At 35.6% G+C, this 19,588-nt stretch overlaps 1 protein-coding gene across 1 annotated transcript in view; it reads right to left on the bottom strand.

The window, feature by feature from the left end:
- Positions 1-2,552: 2,552 nt before the first annotated feature.
- The window catches only part of DARS1 (aspartyl-tRNA synthetase 1), a 41,393-nt gene continuing 24,357 nt past the window's right edge, over positions 2,553-19,588 (bottom strand). Inside the window, exons 8-16 of the mRNA XM_061444766.1 lie at positions 12,217-12,328; positions 10,453-10,587; positions 9,143-9,290; positions 8,072-8,218; positions 7,032-7,074; positions 6,279-6,359; positions 5,512-5,623; positions 4,616-4,687; positions 2,553-2,889 (exon numbers count right to left, since the gene is read on the bottom strand). Coding sequence (XP_061300750.1) covers positions 2,798-2,889; positions 4,616-4,687; positions 5,512-5,623; positions 6,279-6,359; positions 7,032-7,074; positions 8,072-8,218; positions 9,143-9,290; positions 10,453-10,587; positions 12,217-12,328 — 942 coding nt within the window. The 3' untranslated portion in view covers positions 2,553-2,797. The remainder of the gene's footprint in view (positions 2,890-4,615; positions 4,688-5,511; positions 5,624-6,278; positions 6,360-7,031; positions 7,075-8,071; positions 8,219-9,142; positions 9,291-10,452; positions 10,588-12,216; positions 12,329-19,588) is intronic.

Raw genomic sequence — 19,588 nt, forward strand, 5'->3', positions numbered from 1 at the left:
TCTCTTCCCCTGGCCCAGTGGGGAGGGAGCAAGCAGCTGTGGTACTAAGCTGCCCATCAAGGTTAACCTCCATGAGCTGTGTGCCAACTGGAGCCAGTCCTGCACTTTGCTGCCAGGAGAACAGCCCAAGTCCTCCTTCCTGCTGGGCAGATTCAGACAGCTCAGTGAACACAGACAGGTTTCCACAGGAAAATGTACTTAAACTTCAGAAGCAGACTGAAGCTTTGTGTTTGTTTTGAGCAGATGACTCCCTTGCCCATATCCTTCATAGTTCCTTAGTTTAAAAAAATTACACAAGTGTAATTACCACTGTAGATCATGAAAGAGATAAAAATCAAAACGTTTTAACTGGTGGAGAAGCAGCAGCAATGTGGACTCCATGTAAAATGCTTAACTTCCTGCACCTTGCTGGAAACACGACTATACAGGTTTGATTTTTTTCCAGAACTACCAAACTAGAGTTGCCACCTATGGAAGCAACATAGAGTTCTGCAATTACTATTTGCAAGATTTCAAAAAGAGTTCTAACAATGTGCAGCTCCCACTAAAGTATCCCATTAAGATTACATTGAGGACAAATGCATTTTGATTTATGATCATAATTATTTTCAGTTAGCTAAGAAAAACTGCATGAAAAGATTCTGCATACAGACGAATTAGGGCCTCCATCCGAATTCTCGTTCTTGTGCAGCCAAAGTGAATAAATCAGACTACAACATGAGCTCAAGTAACTCTTGCACGGGGGATAAGCACTGTTGTTACAGGAACGTATGCACAAAACTTGCTGCCAAATTTAGAGCAAGAAAACAGGTCTTTTTCTTGGCATGAAATGTAAGTCAGTAATTTTGCTCCCTATTAGAAGGATGCACTGCCGATGTGGGATATACTGCTGGTTCTGTATGAATAAAGGTAATTAAATTAATTCCAGTTGGCTTGGCTGAATAAAACAACTGTTCTGAAACTTGGATTCATCACTAAGTTGTCTGTGGTGATAAGACGTGTTTGTAATCCACTTAACTTTGTAAAGTACATCTGGGTACACTGTAAGATTTTAAAGTTAATAATTTGGGGAATATTCCATGGTAAATTAATTACATCAGACTGATAAGCAGAGCTGCAAAGTATTTTATTCCTTGAGTTGTGTGACTTCTAAAGTAAGTTTAACTTTGACATTTCCATTACTTTACCTAACTGACCTTTAGTATGATTGTTTTCTAATGGAGAACTCTTGTCACAAAACATTAAAATTAAGTCTTGTTCAGTGGCAGCTGCAAAAGGTGATTTGCCCTTTTGTGAAATTCTACACAATTTATACACAGCCTCACTGACCTTTTTGTAGCATAACCAATATGTGACTTCTCTGACATTTAAAAATCAAGGTAGCAACAATAACACAGACTTTCTAAACCATACCTCCTAATGAAAATTTTATCATGTAGCATGTTAAGCAAAAATTAGGTTGGGAATTACAAATATGTATGAATATTAGAGTAACTCCATTGCAATGCCCAACTAAGCAACTTAATCCTTTGCTCTTTGGCAGCCACACCTACAAAAACGTTTTAAACTTGAAAAACAACTATCAGATGAGGTCTATAAAAGGAAAGTTCAGACACTGGTTCCTATCCAAACGCAGGGCACGTATGTCTAGTTGGGAGGAGGAAGAGTAGTAGCTTTGCACATCACTGCAAATTGAGGAGGTTCAAGTAAGTGGTTCATTTGAGAAAAAGAATGTCCAGAAAGAATTTTGGAAGTACTCTGACTTCCAGAAACACTCAGCTCTGTAGATGTACAACTGGGCCATTCACAGCACTTACAAGTGAAAAAAAAAACCCTGAAATAGGTTGGCTTACATTATTTGCTTTTCTTTCATTGGCAATAGATACATTAAATGCTTGATGATTTGTTTTGTCTGTTACCCTAGAGGCTGACCTGCTCTCAAACTCACAGTTCAGTTATTTTCTGAAGTATTACATATCCTTGTGTATTCTATGAGTGTGTGTAACCTTCTGTCCATTCTCAAATAGTAACATAAAGAACAGGCCTAAAAAAAAAAACCCAAACTGACTCTTGATCAACTATTATCTTGCGAGGATACAGAGCAAAAGCCATGAAGACAGACTGCATCTAATTTAGTTTGAGAGATTTATTGCAATTGCTTTTCACAATTTCATGAGTATTTTTTGTAAGACCGTTCCTTTTCTCACCTGCTTCTCTGCGTAACACTCATGTAAATTAACAACTGGCTGCCATCCTCCCGATTTAGAAATTTACTTCAGAATATTCAATTTTGCTGACATAAGTTAAAACAGCAGAATTTTTATTGCATAATTTATTAAAATGTAGAAACATGATACAATTTAATGTGACACCAGAATACTAACTCAGTGTATCACATTTTCATTAAAAATATGCAGAGTTTCCAATACAAAGAGTCCTGATCTGTAAAAATATTGTCTTTTAAATAAACAGCTAAGGATTAAAAAAAAAAAAAACTATTGTGGCACTTTAGGAAATGAGATTTTTTAATTTTTTAAAAAATTGGATATTACAATGCTCAAATCAATGCACAGTTTCCAATACAAAAAGTCCTGATCTGTTCAAGTATTGTCTTTTAAATAAAGAGTTAAGGATAAAAAAAAATATTGTAGCACTTCAGGAAATCAGATGTTCTTTTTTTCTTTATTGTGTATTACAATACTCAAATCAATACAGGTTCATCGGTAGCAGCAGAAATACTTTCAATTGTATCATATCTGCAGGGCAAATCATCTCAAACTTTCAAAAGCAGCTCATGTTACGGTGTCAGTCGTTTGGGATCTCGTGGAAACATGGAGGTCTGACGAACATTATGCAGCCCTAGGTACAGCATGGTTACTCTTTCCAGCCCTACAAAAAAAATGAAAAAAAAACCCATCAGCATAGTCACTCATTTGTTTGAAACTCTTAAAAAGCTAAAGGTATTTGGACCAGATGAGGTCCCTTCCAACCTGGTACTCTATACCTACAGTCAGCCTCACATAGTAGCATGACCAAATACTGGCATGTATGCGCCAGCATCTCTGACTACAGAAAGCAGAACCAAAGCCAGGCATTTTATATACTATGATGCAGACTTCATTTGGAAAGTGTATCAATAAGCAATGGTCAACCCTGAATCACTTTGGACTTTTAAGAAAGATGGTATAGAACACTGAAATGGGAGTGAGTAACTGGGAGAACCATATATTGAATACAGTAAACAGCAGCATAGCCCAAACCAGTCTTAACAGCTTCAGAGTAAGAGACATTAAGTGCCATAAAAAAACCAGAAAAAACCTACAGTTGGGGAAGCTTATTCCAAACTCTCTACAGTAAAAAATGTAGATTCAGCAATATGTATCTGTGTAACTATCTGCTTATATCTTTTATAATAATAAATATTTCACTAGTGATTGTCTTCTTCCTTCCTGAAATCTTAGAGGTTATTATGTATGTACTGTGGAACATGGAAAAACTTCCTAACCCGTGGGGCTACACATGCATCCCAGGCACACTATGATGATCCCTGTACACACACTGGTTTTCACGCACTGCCCTCCTGTATTAAGGTTTCCATGTGAAACAGCTAGAAACCAGCCTCAACTCTCTCAGCATCTCCCGTTTGGCTGGTACTTGGATTGACCTCTGGGGTGCGCCATGTGGAGCATTTACTGTGCAGAAGAGATGTCGCTTCAGTTTCCTTGATGTTAGCTCTTACTGGCCTAAATGATTTCGGATCATCTGCAAATGCTGCATCTCCTCTGGCTCCCAAGTACTGCATAATCATAGATGTAGGTAGATGTAGATCATCTTGTAGGTATTTCAAAACAGTTGTCTCAATAGTGTATCATAGATGTAATGCATTTACTGAAGGCAAACTTAGTTGTTCTGAGAACATGCTCAGAATGTACTAAACCTACTTTACAAAAATAAGGCAAATGCAGAAAGACTGAATCAAATAAATAACTGTGTTTATTGATGAGGACCTACAAAGTGTCCTATTTCCACATGCACAAACAGCTTCATCCTGCTAATGGAAGCAGTGTAAATTGTTATAATTAAGATACCTAAACGCTATCTTTTTTCATTTTAACATGCAAAATACAGCCAAGACACAAAGACTCAGTACCTTTGCTAAAACCATTAGCATGACCCAAACTGATCATTGATATTCAGTCAAATCGCTGAAGATGACAAGCAATCAATTATTTCTCCTCACTACATAAGAGCTTCATCAAATGCACTAAGAGACCAGTGGCTTCTTGTATTAGTAGCAATGATAAATCCATACATGATGCAGCATTTTCTTGCTTCCTTAAATTCTCCTCATTGGTCAAATTTGAAAGTGATGTGCCTGGCTAATAAATGGACACTTTTTCTTGTGATCACCTGCTTTTTAAACTTGCCAGATCATGCCATTATGATTTAAATTCTCCATCATAAACAGTCCCATGCATTTGCCTAATAAGGCTACTATTCTCATTTTATAAAAAATAATAATAAAAAATAAAATAACAAAATTAGTAATAAAATAAATAATAGAATTAAAATAAATAATAAAATAAATAATAAAAATTAAAATACATACACTTACCTATTCCACCACCTGCATGTGGAGGTGCACCAAAACGAAAGGAATCAATATAAGCCTTTATTTTCTCCAAATCTAGAGAGGAAAAAGACATGTTTCTCACCTGCTTAATGAACACCAAGCCAAACATACAAGTGACTAGAGAACTGCAAACACAACAAAATATTTACCAGTTAACGTACAAACTGTGTGGTTTTACTCATCAAACATGTAAATTATCCAGGGCTATTTAGAAATTATAACAGTTTTGATTTTATAATGCTGTTAATAACTTAGGGAAGAATTTGTAGAACTGAGTAAGAGCTAGGCCCAGCTGTTCATGTGACTTACAGAAAATGGTGATTTCTTGAATAAACTGCAGTAAGAAAGTAAAGATTTGCAACTATTTTTCCATCTTGGTACAGCGGGAGCTACTCATTTTTTGCCATTCACTGAAAGAATAGTTTTAACCTACATTTTACTCTTGTGATCACCTGATTTACTCTTACCCTTCTACTATTAGCTGGCCTTGTACCTGCTGAGATTTTATTTATTTTTTTTTTAATTTTACCAAGGGACACTTGCTTATTTGCTCTCAGTTCAGTAGAGAGAGGCGTGACCGAAGTAGACTTGTTTGTCTACCCTCATTCTGTTGAACATATTTCCTGTATTACATTCTCTATAAAGTCCTTGTAAACAATTCCTTTTCATCAACGTGTTGGTGGGAAACTAACCATTTTCTTAATAGCCCCACTCTAGATTAAAATGGTGAAACAGAATTAGATGCATTAAGAATGAAACAGCATGATGATTTTAGCACTACCACCTTGTAATAAATTCTCCCCCAAATTCTTCCTTTAAAGGAAACAAATCCAATCGTGATTTATACTCTTTTAAAAATTCAGCTTCATGTTGTTTACCAATGCCATGATGCTGGGCTCTTTCTGTCAGCAGCTGAGGATCGTGAATTCTCTGCGCTCCAGACAAGATCTCTTCCCCTCTCATGAACATATCATAAGAGTTAGAGTTTTTCTGGAAAAACAAAGATGAGTTTATTTCCCACGTACAGTTGCTCCATCCTTATGTGGCAAATGTGCACCTCTCAATAACTTCACTTATCTGAAGTGAAGTATCCAAAGTTGTGCAGTAAGACTGCAATGTATCTGGAGTCTGGTCAGGAATTACATCCCTTTTGCTCCTCTCATTAAACTAGAGCTGATTTTAAAAACTGAAGTTTATACACATGCCCTCTGAAAAAATATTACATTTGCATGTAGTTATCCCAGCAAAAGATGCTCTAAAGATATTTACCCCAGATTTAGGAATGAACTGGGGAATTCCTAACAATTTAAAAAAAGTATATTTTCTGTTAAAGTGTCTATTACCCTAGAAGAATGTATTTGCCTCTTTTCAGTGATGGCAGCACTGTTCTGACCATGGAGATCTCTACATAAAGCTCTCCTAGCTTTAGCCAGATTTGCTTCTTTCCAGTATGTTTTCACCAGTGAAGAGTAACTATAAATATTTTACACATCACATAACACTGATCTAATCTTGTTATCAGAACTTTAACAGTGGATCACAGAAATATACTTTATTACATCATTTATTTAATTTCATCAATTATTCACACAGAATAATTTAAACTGAAAAAAAAACACTGACAACAACAAATAATGTTACTTACAGGATGTACTGGGTCTGGCATTGTATAAAAAGGCCTCACAGCAAGAGGATATTTGTCAAGAATATAGAAGTCCGTGTCATACTGAAAGAATGTAATTTAAACAGTTAGTACAAGAGAAAATGATGTAAAGAACAAATTAAAAGAGGAAGACATAACCAGTGTTGTGAATCTTTGAAACAGAGCAAAAAAGATCTTCCAATATCTTTCCACAAATTTAACACTATTACCTTAAAAAGATAATACTTACCAATAGAAGTCATATATTATTTTTCTGATTTCCAGTACTTCTTGTGTAAATTTACAAATGTTTAGCAGTAAAATGTTTTTCTGTAGTAACATGTACTTGCCCATCTCCTATAAACTTAGTTAGAATATGGTTTGCTTGGTTGGTTAGTTTTAATTATGTTGAGATCTGGGTTTGGAACATACTATCCTGTTTGGTGTACTCAGTATAAAAGATGATAGAAATAAATATAAAAGATTGAAAATAGTTTGAAACAGCTTATTATGTTTAAGACAAAACTGTCTGTAGATTAACTAAGCAGCAACAAAATGGGAATGAGTCAACAATTAAAAAATGTTTATGCTAATCACAAACTCGTCACAACTTCTACATGTTTTGAGATACCTTATTCTCGATCAGTGTGTAAAGAGTTGTTTTACATGACGCAGGCATTTATCCCAACCCAATGACTCCAAGACGTCAGGTTTCACATTAAATCACAAATTTATTTATTCTAAAATAATTGTTACCTTTTCCTTGACCAGGCGTCCCAGGAGCTTTTCATTAGGTGTGCTGAAAAAGATTTATCACCATTAAAATTATTTAAACTTGGCCTGATTATATGCTCCACAAAGCTAAAAAGATTTCAAGCTACGGATTTTATGCACCATACCTTTTAGAAACTCTAGTACTTGTTTCTGAATGCTTTGGATTGTGCAGAAAAATTTCAGAAATAAAGGATATTTGTTTTGTTCCAAAATATTTTGTATTAGTCCTAGAAAACCCTTAAATTAACTGATACCTAAAGATATTGTTGCTCTTAATATGACTACTTCCTAATCACCAATATTCTGATTACTGAAGAATTGTGTACTCTATTTCCTATTGGCATACACCTTGTGCAGCCATTTCTTCTTAGGCACAATTAATTGAGAAATACCATAGGCAGTTGCCGAAGAAATTATTTTGCTCTATCAAACTCTTATGATTGAAACTTCTTCAACATGCAGATCATTTAACTGTAAATTCATATATTATCCTAATGGTACTGGATATATTACAGGGAAGAACAGAAATGTTTTCATTTATTAAGTGTCTTTTTAAAAGTTTGTATATAATCAGTTAGTTAAACCCATCTTCTGGTAAACTGATGGGAATGCAATCATACGTGCTTAATCTTTTTCCTAAGAGGTGGAAAGAAGTGGGAATGTGTCACTGACAAGAAAGACCTTAAGACTGAAGAATCATTTTGTTTAATTCTATTCAAAGACGTGACAACTCACACGAAGGACCACAACTGTTAGAAAAACAAGTGCTTCTTATCCTTAGAAGGTCAAGTTACTCTCACTTTATGTTTTAAGTTACTTTATTTTGGATTTCAGAGTTTGTACATACAGTCTACGTTAAAAAGGTCTATTTTCATATCCTTTTCATTTATTTGTCAAGAGAGTTGGATACAAGTACTGTTTATTCCTCTATAAGCTTGTGACTCCTTCTTGAGGGCTGTCACTTGAACCGTACAAAACTGACACTTTCACAAGACTGACACATTTGTGTACTGCCAAAGTACCTCAGATCTTCTTCATCACCCATCTCAATACCAGCCTCTCTAAGCATGGCCACAGCTTCACGGTATTCCAGCCTCAGAGTTGGCTCCAGAAACTTAAATGGCTCACAGGGGAACTGTTTGTTCACTGTCTGAATTTCAGTTTGGAATCTATATACAAGGAAACAAGAACAGAAGCAAAATACAAAACAGTCAAGAAATGTACTCTCCTTGCATCCAATAATGATTTTGCAATGGCAATACAATTTTGCCACGGCAATACAATTTTGCCACAAGAGGTCCCTCTTGCAACATAAAAAACTGTTTTAAAGTCACTTCTGGAGAAACTAAACAATCCTAATGAAATGCTTCATGTAAATTAATGCATCTACTGCAATGATATACACATTAATATTTTACTACTACTTCCGTTTTATACCTTCTGTAAGAAATAACTGACTAGGTCAAATTTTCCCAGTAAAGTCCTCTTTTAAGTAATATCCTGTTTTAAATATAAAAAAGAAAATTCCTTCCACACAGATGAAAAGATATGCGCTTCTGCTTGCAAGATAGGCTTATTTGTAAGCAAATGAAAACCACCTCCTAAACTTCTGACCTGACTTTTCAATAAGTTAGACTGTGAATAATGGAAAATAATCTTCGCTGCTTTTATGGAAGAGATGCAAGCTGTTACAATAAATTTAAATCAGAAAAACTTTCTTCGACAGCAAATATTAATTTAAAAATCTAACAATCAGTTTACCTGTAGTGGCACAAAAGGAAGGATCTTTTAAATTAATGATGGATCATTTCTGTTAGGAAGTCCATCAACAGTGAACAAGTTTTCTTAGTGCAAGTTAGCATATTCTAGGAGATGCAGCTTGGGCTAAAAATAGTTTACTGCCCTATGGCTTGAGTGAACTTTACGTCAGGCACAAACAATTAGTTAAGCGTAAAGCAAAAATGTTTTGAAGTTCTGTTGTAAATCAGGTAACTACTGATTACATGACAAGCTCAGAATAAAACACTCACCCATTTCATACCACAATGCAAGAGATCCCAAAGTTGCTCATGAAATTGAAATGCTTTCGTTACCTTTCCTGAAGTCCCTTGAATATCTGCACCAAGGTATCAGCAATCTCATCTACCACTTCATGATAGTGATAGTTAAAAGCCATTTCAATATCCAGACCAACAAACTCAGTCAGGTGTCTGTGTGTATTGGAGTCCTCAGCTCTAAATACTGTAAAATTAAACAATGGAAATCCTAACTGACCTGAAATTATCATTCCACTTTGAAAAAAATAACACTGTCAATTACATCAGCATTTGGATTAGACAGACAATGCTGTCTTTAGACATGACAGTTCTCACTGAAAATCAACAAGAAAACTAGCTACCTCGGAGCACCATTTGTAACAACAGTGACAACATTATTGTAGCTGTGGTGCTCAAAGGATACGAGACAGACAAGGCTGGTAGAAAGGTAGTATCTCTTGTTAGACCAACAGACAGAAGTGGTAAAAACAGACAAGCTTTCAGGTACAGAAGGACTTTCAGATTTGAAAACTGTCATTTTCAGAGGAAACGGACTTGTACACGTGTGTTTTCCCAGATGTACGAGTCTAATATAAACATGTCTTCCTATAAACCATGACTCATTTGTTAGCAATTAGCAAGAAATTTAAGATCATCCAAATTACTTGCCTTTTTTTTTTTCTTCTAAATTGCACAAACTGTTATTATTGATTTGTTTTCCAGCATTTCCTGCTTACATATCTTTGAACTGGTCTTTGAATTCTTAGGAAAAATAAATAAATAATTTTAAAAGCTGTATTACCACCTAAAAAGGCCAAGTCCTACCAGCTTTTCAGAAAGAGAGAACCTATTATTGTTTTTTTTATTATTTACTGACAGTCCAGACAAAGAATATGTCTTCTAAATAAAGTTGTTTGGAACATATACAATAGCAAGGGATAAGTATATGTCAATATGCAACCTAAAGCACATAAAACCTAGCTTGCTTGTTTTAACTGCTTACTACTGGGCAACTAAAGCCAACTAGGCTACTACTGGGCATGACTAATAGCAAACTATGGCTTCAGTGATCACAGTGTTGTTCCATGTTTTACTAATTTCATCATATTATCAATTTCCAATGTAACTCTATAGCCTTTATCCTCACAGAACAGCAGGCATTGGTTAAGAGTTCTCTACATTTACTCCAGTATTTTAGTTTTGTTCCAGGAACTTCTCTATCAACTTTGCTCTTATTAGGTGCCCCAGCTGAATTTATGTTTAAGTGAACTGTATTAAGTGAAACCAATCAAAGCTTTCAGCATGTGTTATCTTATTTGTACCCCACTGCACACTTCACACTTTGGATAAATCAATGCTTTTCTTACCTGGCCCAACGCAAAACACCTTTTCAAAGTCAGCACATATACACATCTGCTTGTACAGCTGTGGAGACTGAGCCAGGTAGGCACTGCTTTTGAAGTACGATACAGTAAACACATTGGCTCCTCCTTCACTGGCAGCTGAAAAGCAAATGCTTGCAGTAATTATTAAAATAAAAATGTACAAAATGTATCTGAGATAGACTAATTGACTACTGGTCTTACATTTAGAGATCAAAGGAGAATTTTCCCCAAAGCATAGTAGAGGAAAAAGATGTAAACCTCTCAGACCCAGAACTAGATTTACCACAGGACACCTGCCAACGGTATAAAGCTTTTTCTCAGTATGAGGCAGTTTTCCTAGAAGGTTACCTTTAGAGAACAGGAACCAAGAATACACACATTTGAATCCCTTACTGCAAACTGCCTACCCAAACTATCAGCTGAGTCACTTTATGTTTCCATTTCCCAGTGCATGATACAAGAGTTATAGTTGCCTAACTTGCTAACAATATCTTTAAAAGTTCTAATGTTAAGGTAACTCTAAGTACCATTCAATTGAGATTAATGCTGCTTCTGTCATTACCACTACTCCCACTGAAATGGTTTCAGTGAATATTTACAGCTATATTTGAATACAAGTAACTTTTAAAATACTGAATCTTAGAACAAATGTTTCTATGATATTTAAATTGGAAGTTTAGTAAGGATTGCACCAACTTAGTTATTTTTACAAAACATGACCTCATACAAACAATAGGATGCTTGCCTGCCTGCTTTCAATGGTACACTGCACAGTGAGAATAGCACACTTCCTCAAAGATCCTACGTAAATAAACTACTTGGGAGTCTTTAATATTTCATGCTGTTTCAGCTGTCTGCAGGAAAAAAGTTATCTGATCTTACAGTTCAACAATACTTTCCAGATTGAAAGAATACTTGCTTACATATGTTTTTTTAAAAAGCCTTTTTTTTTACCTCAATCAAGAGATGTCTTCAAAAATATAAAGTATAAAATTCATTAGGCAAAACGTATGCATAGAATGAATGCACATACAAAAATACAAATATTCTCCCCTATGTTTTCCATGCATGTCTTAGCGACATCAACAAAACCTCAAAGAACACCAATAAGATGGGAAAAAGAACGCATCAGTAAATCAAGTAATTTAACTTTTTAAAACAATACAGCAGATCATCTAGGACTAGAACTAAAAGCAGAATCTACATTTCCAGACTTTAGGTCAGGCTGAAGCTGTTATGCCACACTTTCACAAAAATAATCTACCACCTTCTATTTAGCCATATGCTCATTGCTAAAGAAGTGACATATTGTAAAGTATTTTATACCATGGTACGTTTGTTGTAACTTCTTTATGATGGAAGCTACTTTTTATCTAAATTAGAGTGGAGCGTTGTTTTTTTTTTTGATACTGGGTATGGAACTGGCAGCATTCAACATCGAGATCACTGATTTGAAGAACAATGCATATGATCAGACATCTGTATTTAACCAAATTAAAACTTTAAATGCACTGCAAGGTATATAAATCAGGTATATATATTTGTCTTGTCATTCCTTTAACATCTGAAGTCAGCAGAAAAGTAAACAACAACTTTGATACCTATTAGGAGAAGTTTGCTATGTTGCATCTAAATTAGAAACAGAATTTTATGGTCTTTACATAAAAACTTACTAAATTTTTGACAGGTGTGCTGAGCAACTCCAAAAGAAGATGACCTGTAGCTTCTGGATCACATATACATTACCTGAAATGATTTTGGGAGTCTGAATTTCCACAAATCCCTTGCGAATAAGAGTTTCTCGGAAAAGCTGACAAATTCCAGACTGGAGGCAGAAGATTGCCTGACTGGTAGAGGTCTATAAGAAGAAGATAAAATAATGAATCCTAAGTTAGTTTTTTTGGACTGTTAATTTTTCTGGAGAGCTAGAAAGAGGAAGAATCTCTTGTCTTAGGAACACTTGATTAACGTATTTGCCTAAACAGAGAGAAGTGCAAACAGGTAATTCTTCATTACACAAAAACAAACAGTAAAGGAAACAAGAGAAACCCCTCATTTCAATTTATGGCATATTCAGTTATAAAGGAGACACTATGGACAGTTTTACATTTACATAATCACTTATTATATGCTTCTGCAAATAAAGGTATTATAGTGAGAAATTGAACAAACCCACTAAACCTATTAAAAAGCTTTCAGCACGCTGAACTAGAGCAGCTGCAGTAATACACAGCATCCGATAAAGGCAAAGCCATCAGTAACTTACATGAGGTAGAAACATTTGTGTCTATTAAAGGCTATCAAATACAACGTTTTGCATGTAAAAAAACAGCCACATGTTAACCATGTACAACACTTCCACAAAACCATCCCAAATCCAAGGTCTAAACTCTCAGCATTTAAAGCAGTCCACAAAACACCTGATCATGTGAACTGCAGTTCTGTCTTTTCAGAATTTACTCCCAAAGTACACTTAGCTGGGAAAAAAACCAGGTAGATTTAGCTGAATTGATCATCTTTTTGTTTATGTATATGACACAGTTAAGCTACTTAATCTCATTAATAAATGCCTACACTAAATGTTCCTACAATGTTCTTAGGCTTCAGTGTGAAGAAAAAAAAAGCCCTTAATGAATGCTGAAAACACTGCAATATGTCAACACTGAACCCATATCTGATTTTGTGCTTGCAGCATTTAAGACCTGACAGTTAGCAACCTAGGAGCGTATATAAAACCTACCGAATTCTTGCAAACAACTAAGAGCAGTTCTTCACGACAATCTGCGTCATAGCACTGTTTACTTCTCCTTTCTGAAAGGTACCTGACTTTTCAGTTAGCGTAAGAAGAGCCTTGTGGGCTTTTTCACATGACTCCTACAAAACCACAAAACAAAAAACCCCCAACCAAAACAAATTATATAAGCATCCAAATTTAGACAGCCAGTCAGCAGATATGTTGAAATAAAGCTACATCTGTTGTCTCTGCAAAATAAAGATAGTGCTTCACTGAAAAACCAAAAGAGAAAACTGTAATAATGCTGCAGATCTGCAGTAATTTGGAGGGATTTGCACTTTTAGCTGACTGATAAAATATCTCAGGAGTATAAGTGGTTCAGACTAGTAAATAACAGCTAGCAGCTCTCACTGTCTGATAGCATTAACCACAGCCACTACTCCCACTACTTTCAAAATGAAGGCAATGAGGTTTTGAGCAGCAGTTACAAAAGTACCCTCAAACTTTTTCACCTTTTCTATATGGCTCTCCCAGAATCCAACATATGCTAAGACTTTGCCTGAGCTCTGAGCATAATTTGCTAGTACTACATGGAAGCACTGGGATGATTCAAAGGGTTATTTGGTTATTTTAATTCTTTTTTTTTAACCATCTCCGACTTAGAAGATGAAAGACATTTTCCAAGAGATGACAACTTGTTTGGTTTACCAATACAGGTTTTGATAAATTAGATGAATTTCAGAAAATGTGTCACATTTATTTAAAGTAGCATTTTCTTCTCTCCCCTTCTGATGAAACAACACCAAGTTTTATGCCAGAGCAGGTAAGAATGCAGTCCTAAATCATACAGTCCTAGGAAAAAGAAAACTGGTTGCTATACCCAATCTAAATGCAATTACTTGGTCTGACCTACAACTGCGCACAGCCAGTCAATAATGAACACAGTTCCCTACTAACAGTTGTTTGTCAGACAGTTAATTCCTCCTGGCTTAGTGAGAATGCAGAGCAAAGACTCTGTCTTCCTAATCCCATCTATAATTATATATTACGCTTAAAAAATGGGATTTATGAAAGCAGACAAATTCACAGATCTGGACACTGAAGCTTTCATCTAACTATAGACTAAGTAAAGAACAAGCAGCAATTCTCCATATCTTAAACTAGACCTGACAAGTCTAGACTCTGCTTTCTACCCAAGGTAGATAATTTTCAGTGTATGTTCATTCAAAGACTAACAAGGGCAACTTGAGAATTTGTGATGCTGGTGAAGGGCCTGGAGAACAAGTCTTACGAGGAATGGCTAAGAGAATTGTTCAGTCTGGAGAAAGACTCAGGGGGGACCTTATCACACTCTACAACTACAGAAAGGAAGTTGTAGTGAGGTGGGTGTCAATCTCTTCTCCCACATAACAAGTGATAGGACAAGAGGTAACGGCCTCAAGCTGCACCAGGGGATTTTTAGATTGGATATTAGGAAGAATTTATTCACAGAGAAGGTGACCACATATTGGAACAGGCTGCCCAGGGAAGTAGTGGAATCACCATTCCTGGAAGTATTCAAAAAATGTGTAGATGAGGCCCTAAGTCATACGGTTTAATGGTGGGATTGGCAGTAATGGTTGGACTTGATTATCTTAAAGGTCTTTTCCAACCTAGTTGATTCTATGATTCTACTGCAGTCTCCTGATAAGAAACACACCAATAAGACGTCTGAGACAAGCTCCTAAGTGAGACAAGCACTGCACAGTGTGCAGTGGAGCCAAATGCATGACCTCAGAAGTTTTATGTGCCACTACAGCTTGCCAAAGATGGCTCTGTATCTACACATGAAGCAGAATTTTTCAGATTTAATTACATCCTTTGCGCTGGTGTAATGTTTAGGACAAAAAGAGAGTGAATTTATCCGAAGAAAATAATTCAAGCTTTTATCTCGTCTATCCAGCATCTCTTTAAATGATCTCTTTAAATGAGATGCTGGTATGTGTATTACAAAGTTTTGTACCATGGTAAGTAACACTGTTACCATGTGAGCTACCACACTTGGGTACAACACAGCAAACTGTGTTGTAAGACAGAAACAGCTGTCAAAATGAATCCATTTTTACCTTTGCCTTAAAAAGATTTTGCCTTGACATTCTTTTCCTGTAGTGTTTATTCTTTTCCTGTAGTGTTTACTCTAATGAACTCTTTCACATACGTATTGACAAACCATCTCATCTGAGACTATGGCAAATACAGTAAATATTCCTTCAAGAGTTAAGCAGAAACAGAAATAAACTTATGTCACTTAACTGAAGATGATTTTACAGGAAAACTCACTATTTCTAATAATCGCCTTTGTTGCAGACAGAAAAAAAAAAGTGTAATTAACAAACCTGAAATAGGAGTTTTGGTTATAATCTCACTCCAATTTCACCAGTGTTTGTTATTTAAATATCACAAAGGAAAATATTGATAATAATAGAACAGAGTGTATTTTAACACTAAAAGCAAGATTACAAAAACAATTATTTCATTTGGCACAAGCTGCAGTGTTAGAATAATTGCCATGTAAGCTGCCAGAGACCAACAAATGTGCTCAACAGAATTGAGGACAGTTAACACCTTATGTGATCCTATCTCAAAGAGGTGTGACTGAGGCACATACGTGCAAAGTTGTGAACTTTTCTTTTTACTTTCCTGTCAGCTGTAGACTGTTCCACTCTCACCTCAGTTTTGCTTTTGTGCATGCCTGCTGTTAGCTAGCTATCTTCTGCATTGAATAATTACTAAATACATTAAGTAGGCTAAATAAAAATAATATAAGCTATATTCTTTTAAGTAATACACATTGTTTTAAATAATGTAAATATTTTTGCAGTTCTACTATATATGAGAAAAGAAGGTATGCTAGGAAATAGGATTTCTGTTAAGTAACATTTTTTTTAAACCCCAAAGTGACTGACATAAACCTTTATTCAAATTTCAATATTAGTTATAGTACAAGAAGGAGATATGAACATGAAGTCTGTTGTCTAAATGACTGGGACTGTGTTATGTCTTCACTACCAAATCACTACCCACAATAAAATAAACTGTACATCTGCTTGTTCATTACAGCTTGAATTCAGTCAGGAAAAACACAGCTTTTGTAATTAGTAAACTGAATTCAACACAATGAAATCAAGCTTTAAGTAATCAAGTATTTTGGAAAAAAAAAAGAAAAAAAAAAGAAAGCAAAATTGCATTAAGATCAGTGTACAGCTGGATTATCATATAACAACTAGAGATAGAGTTTAATGTTTATGCTTTGCCCTGAGCAGTTTAAATAGGATAATGTTGACCCTATAAAGACCATGCTTTGGTCTCAATGAGCTGTGCATTAGCAGACACAATTATAGAATCAGGACTGCATAACGTGCATAATTCAAATCAAATCTGGACTGATACTGTTAAGATAAAAACCCTACTGGACATAAAAAATAAGACAGAGTAAGGAAATCAGTCAGGTCCATTGTTAAAACTGGATGAACCCAAATTGATTTTTATTTCAGATGAAGACAAACTAAGAAGCTAAGCCCAAAAATCAGTGTTTCACTTTTCATCTTTTCTTGTTTTTCACTTACCACAGATCTTCATGAAATGAATACTTCAGTTAAGAACAGCAGAATCATAGAAGGAAAGATCTAAAAACACAACCAGTGTTCCAATTTGCCTTTTTTAATTGTTTCAATAAAGGAATGGTAAATCAAACAGCTCTAGAATCAACCGGTTTGACTTTTATTAAGCTATCATGAAAAACAGATACGTAGGTTGTGGCTTCCTCGTTGGTCACTTGTGGTTATCTGAAAGAAAATCTGGTCTATACAAGGACTCTTTCTTCTTACCAGCTCTCCTATCTCTACACCCCTGATTTTTCTACTCCACAAGTCTGTGATCCGTATTTTATGAGTTACCCCACCAGGAACAAATTCATTCCTTCTCAGTCATCATTCTTTGGAAAGGATTTTTAAACACCTCCACCTTAAGTAATCACCATTTTACCTCACCATCACAATAACAACTACAGCAATAGCTTGGGATCTTGGCATTTAAGTACTTCCCATCCTTAACCTCAAAGAAAACTATCAGGTACCTCTGGGAGATCTTTGTCAGCAACAAAATGCAAGACTGTTAAAATACAGGGCACAGCTTTGTCTATTTTCACATGTACACAAGCATGAAAGTCTTGCAATCTTTGTAGAATACTCTGCGTATTAAATCTCCATTAATGCAATTTCCTTATTATTAATTGCACTCCTTTTGCATCATAATCACACTCTCCTTTTTATACAACATAGCTGGATAGAGTAATGCTGTTTTCTGAAATCCAGTCCCTTTCATTGATGCAATGAGTTTCACAGCTCCACTTTATCACGATTTAGCCCTATCTAATGAACTCTTTATAAAGTACTTAACTACTTTAAATACTGTATTTAAATGGACAATAATTTTAGTTCTGTTTAAGGACTTTCTTTAGTCTAAGTCTTGCCAAGATCTATGCATTTATTTTGCTAAATTTTTCTAAAAAAAACAAGCAAAAAAAGTATCTCTATTTTTGATGTTCGATTACCTCCTTCTTCCTTAAGAAACTGGGGCACTGAGGAAATCAGAACTAGATGGTACATGTACCTGTGGCTGGACTTCCTCCCGCACTTGTAGGAACAGATCATTTCAGTATCTATGTCAGAACTACTCTGTTAACATTTCTTCCCTCCTACCCATGATTTGGCTTTCCTAGAAGGAAGAAGTATGGGACAGCAGTGGCTACCAATGGTTTCAGATATCTCTGAGCTTTTAAAACATTGTGTCTTCTAATTCTCCTTAGATCATGCCTACTTATGCAGTGCACTTGAAACAGTAATAGTATAAGCATACGTTCTCACTGGAATTTCCCCTTTCTCCATTAAATACTTTGTCTACTAATTCAGGTCTCCCTTTTAAAAACACAGGTCAAAGTAACACATTATTATTTAGAATCTTCTTTTGCATTAGCAAACCTTCTGCAGAAAAAAAACAAAGCAAGCATGAATACGCATGAGCCTACTGTTCCAAAATAATCTGCTTTTGTTCTGAAACAAATAATGAAATGTGAAACAAACATGCAGAAACGTTCCTCAGTCAGAGACAGAAACTTTTCCTGTACATAGGAGGAAGTTAAGATAGATACCTCACCTAATTTAGGGAAAGCTGTGGCCAGATTACACCCAGCCACAGGTGCATGCAGAGGATGAGACATAAAGCACTGAAGTACTGAGATTTGACATTTCATCCTTCATTCAATTTCATAAAAAGTTACCGTGAATTCCTGTTCAGCATGAAGTAGCTGTTTCACACCACACTGCGGCAACTGTTGGAGCTAAGGAGAAAAACAGCTTCTGCAGAAGGCAGAGTTAAGGTTCAGACCTCAAAACAAGGTGCCAAATACTGCTGAATAGACAGTGTACTGACACTGGTTGGGACATACAAGTTATAAAAGGCCACAGCAGCATCCACTTAGCTCACCAGCTGTACCCTCCAGGCAGAATACTGATTAACTAATCTTCTATTACTGTACCAGCAGAGATTTGTAAGAAGTACTGGGAGAGTCATGCTGGACTACTGACTGTGTACAGGGACAGAATTTTAGCCCACACCTTTTGCTCCATCTTATGGCATTACAGTCTTACTTCTTTTTCCATTACTATACGCCTTCTTAGGTTTTACTCTGCAGATGCCCTCATCTTAACTACAGCCAAGGATACTTTCATGCCATTATTTTCAGCTAGTATTTTTAACTCTCATTCCCTTTGTAGTATTTCTCTGTTCTCTTTGGGGTTCATGGCTCTTTACAGTTTATTATATAGGTATGTCATTAATTTAATGGATTTTCTTAAGTTTCTCTGGAGTGCTGTTGAGTATTTTTATCACCAGAAGTTCAACTAAAACTTTCACTTCCAAGCATCCTGGAGCTCTCCCTTCAATTTAGTATCCTGCCTTACCACTACCATAAGCTGCTGATCCTTTAAATGATTTTCACTTTCAACCATTAATATAGAATTCTTTTCATCAAAGGCTTAATTTAAGACACAGATGAAGAGACCAGTATGATGAGATACTGAGTATCCTGCAAAGTTATCACAAATTGAAGTTGCTCAATATTATACATAAGGTCTAGTGAAAAGCAATCAACTTTGGTCCAGGTAAAACAATTTGCACATGTAGTTTTAGTTGCTGAAATATGCAGATTAGATATTCAAATGCTTTAAGCATCTTAGTGTCAATTTTTCCAAATAAATAAATTTTCCAGTAAATAAATGACTTTTATTTCCCAGGGTCATAGACTGAAATAACGAGAACTACTACTGATACACTGAGTTCATTAGC

The sequence above is a fragment of the Pezoporus flaviventris genome, unplaced genomic scaffold (genome assembly GCF_033815535.1).
Source record: "Pezoporus flaviventris isolate CSIRO_AGI_PZ_B2104156 unplaced genomic scaffold, CSIRO_AGI_Pfla_v1 ptg000001l, whole genome shotgun sequence".
Lineage (NCBI taxonomy): Eukaryota > Metazoa > Chordata > Aves > Psittaciformes > Psittacidae > Pezoporus > Pezoporus flaviventris.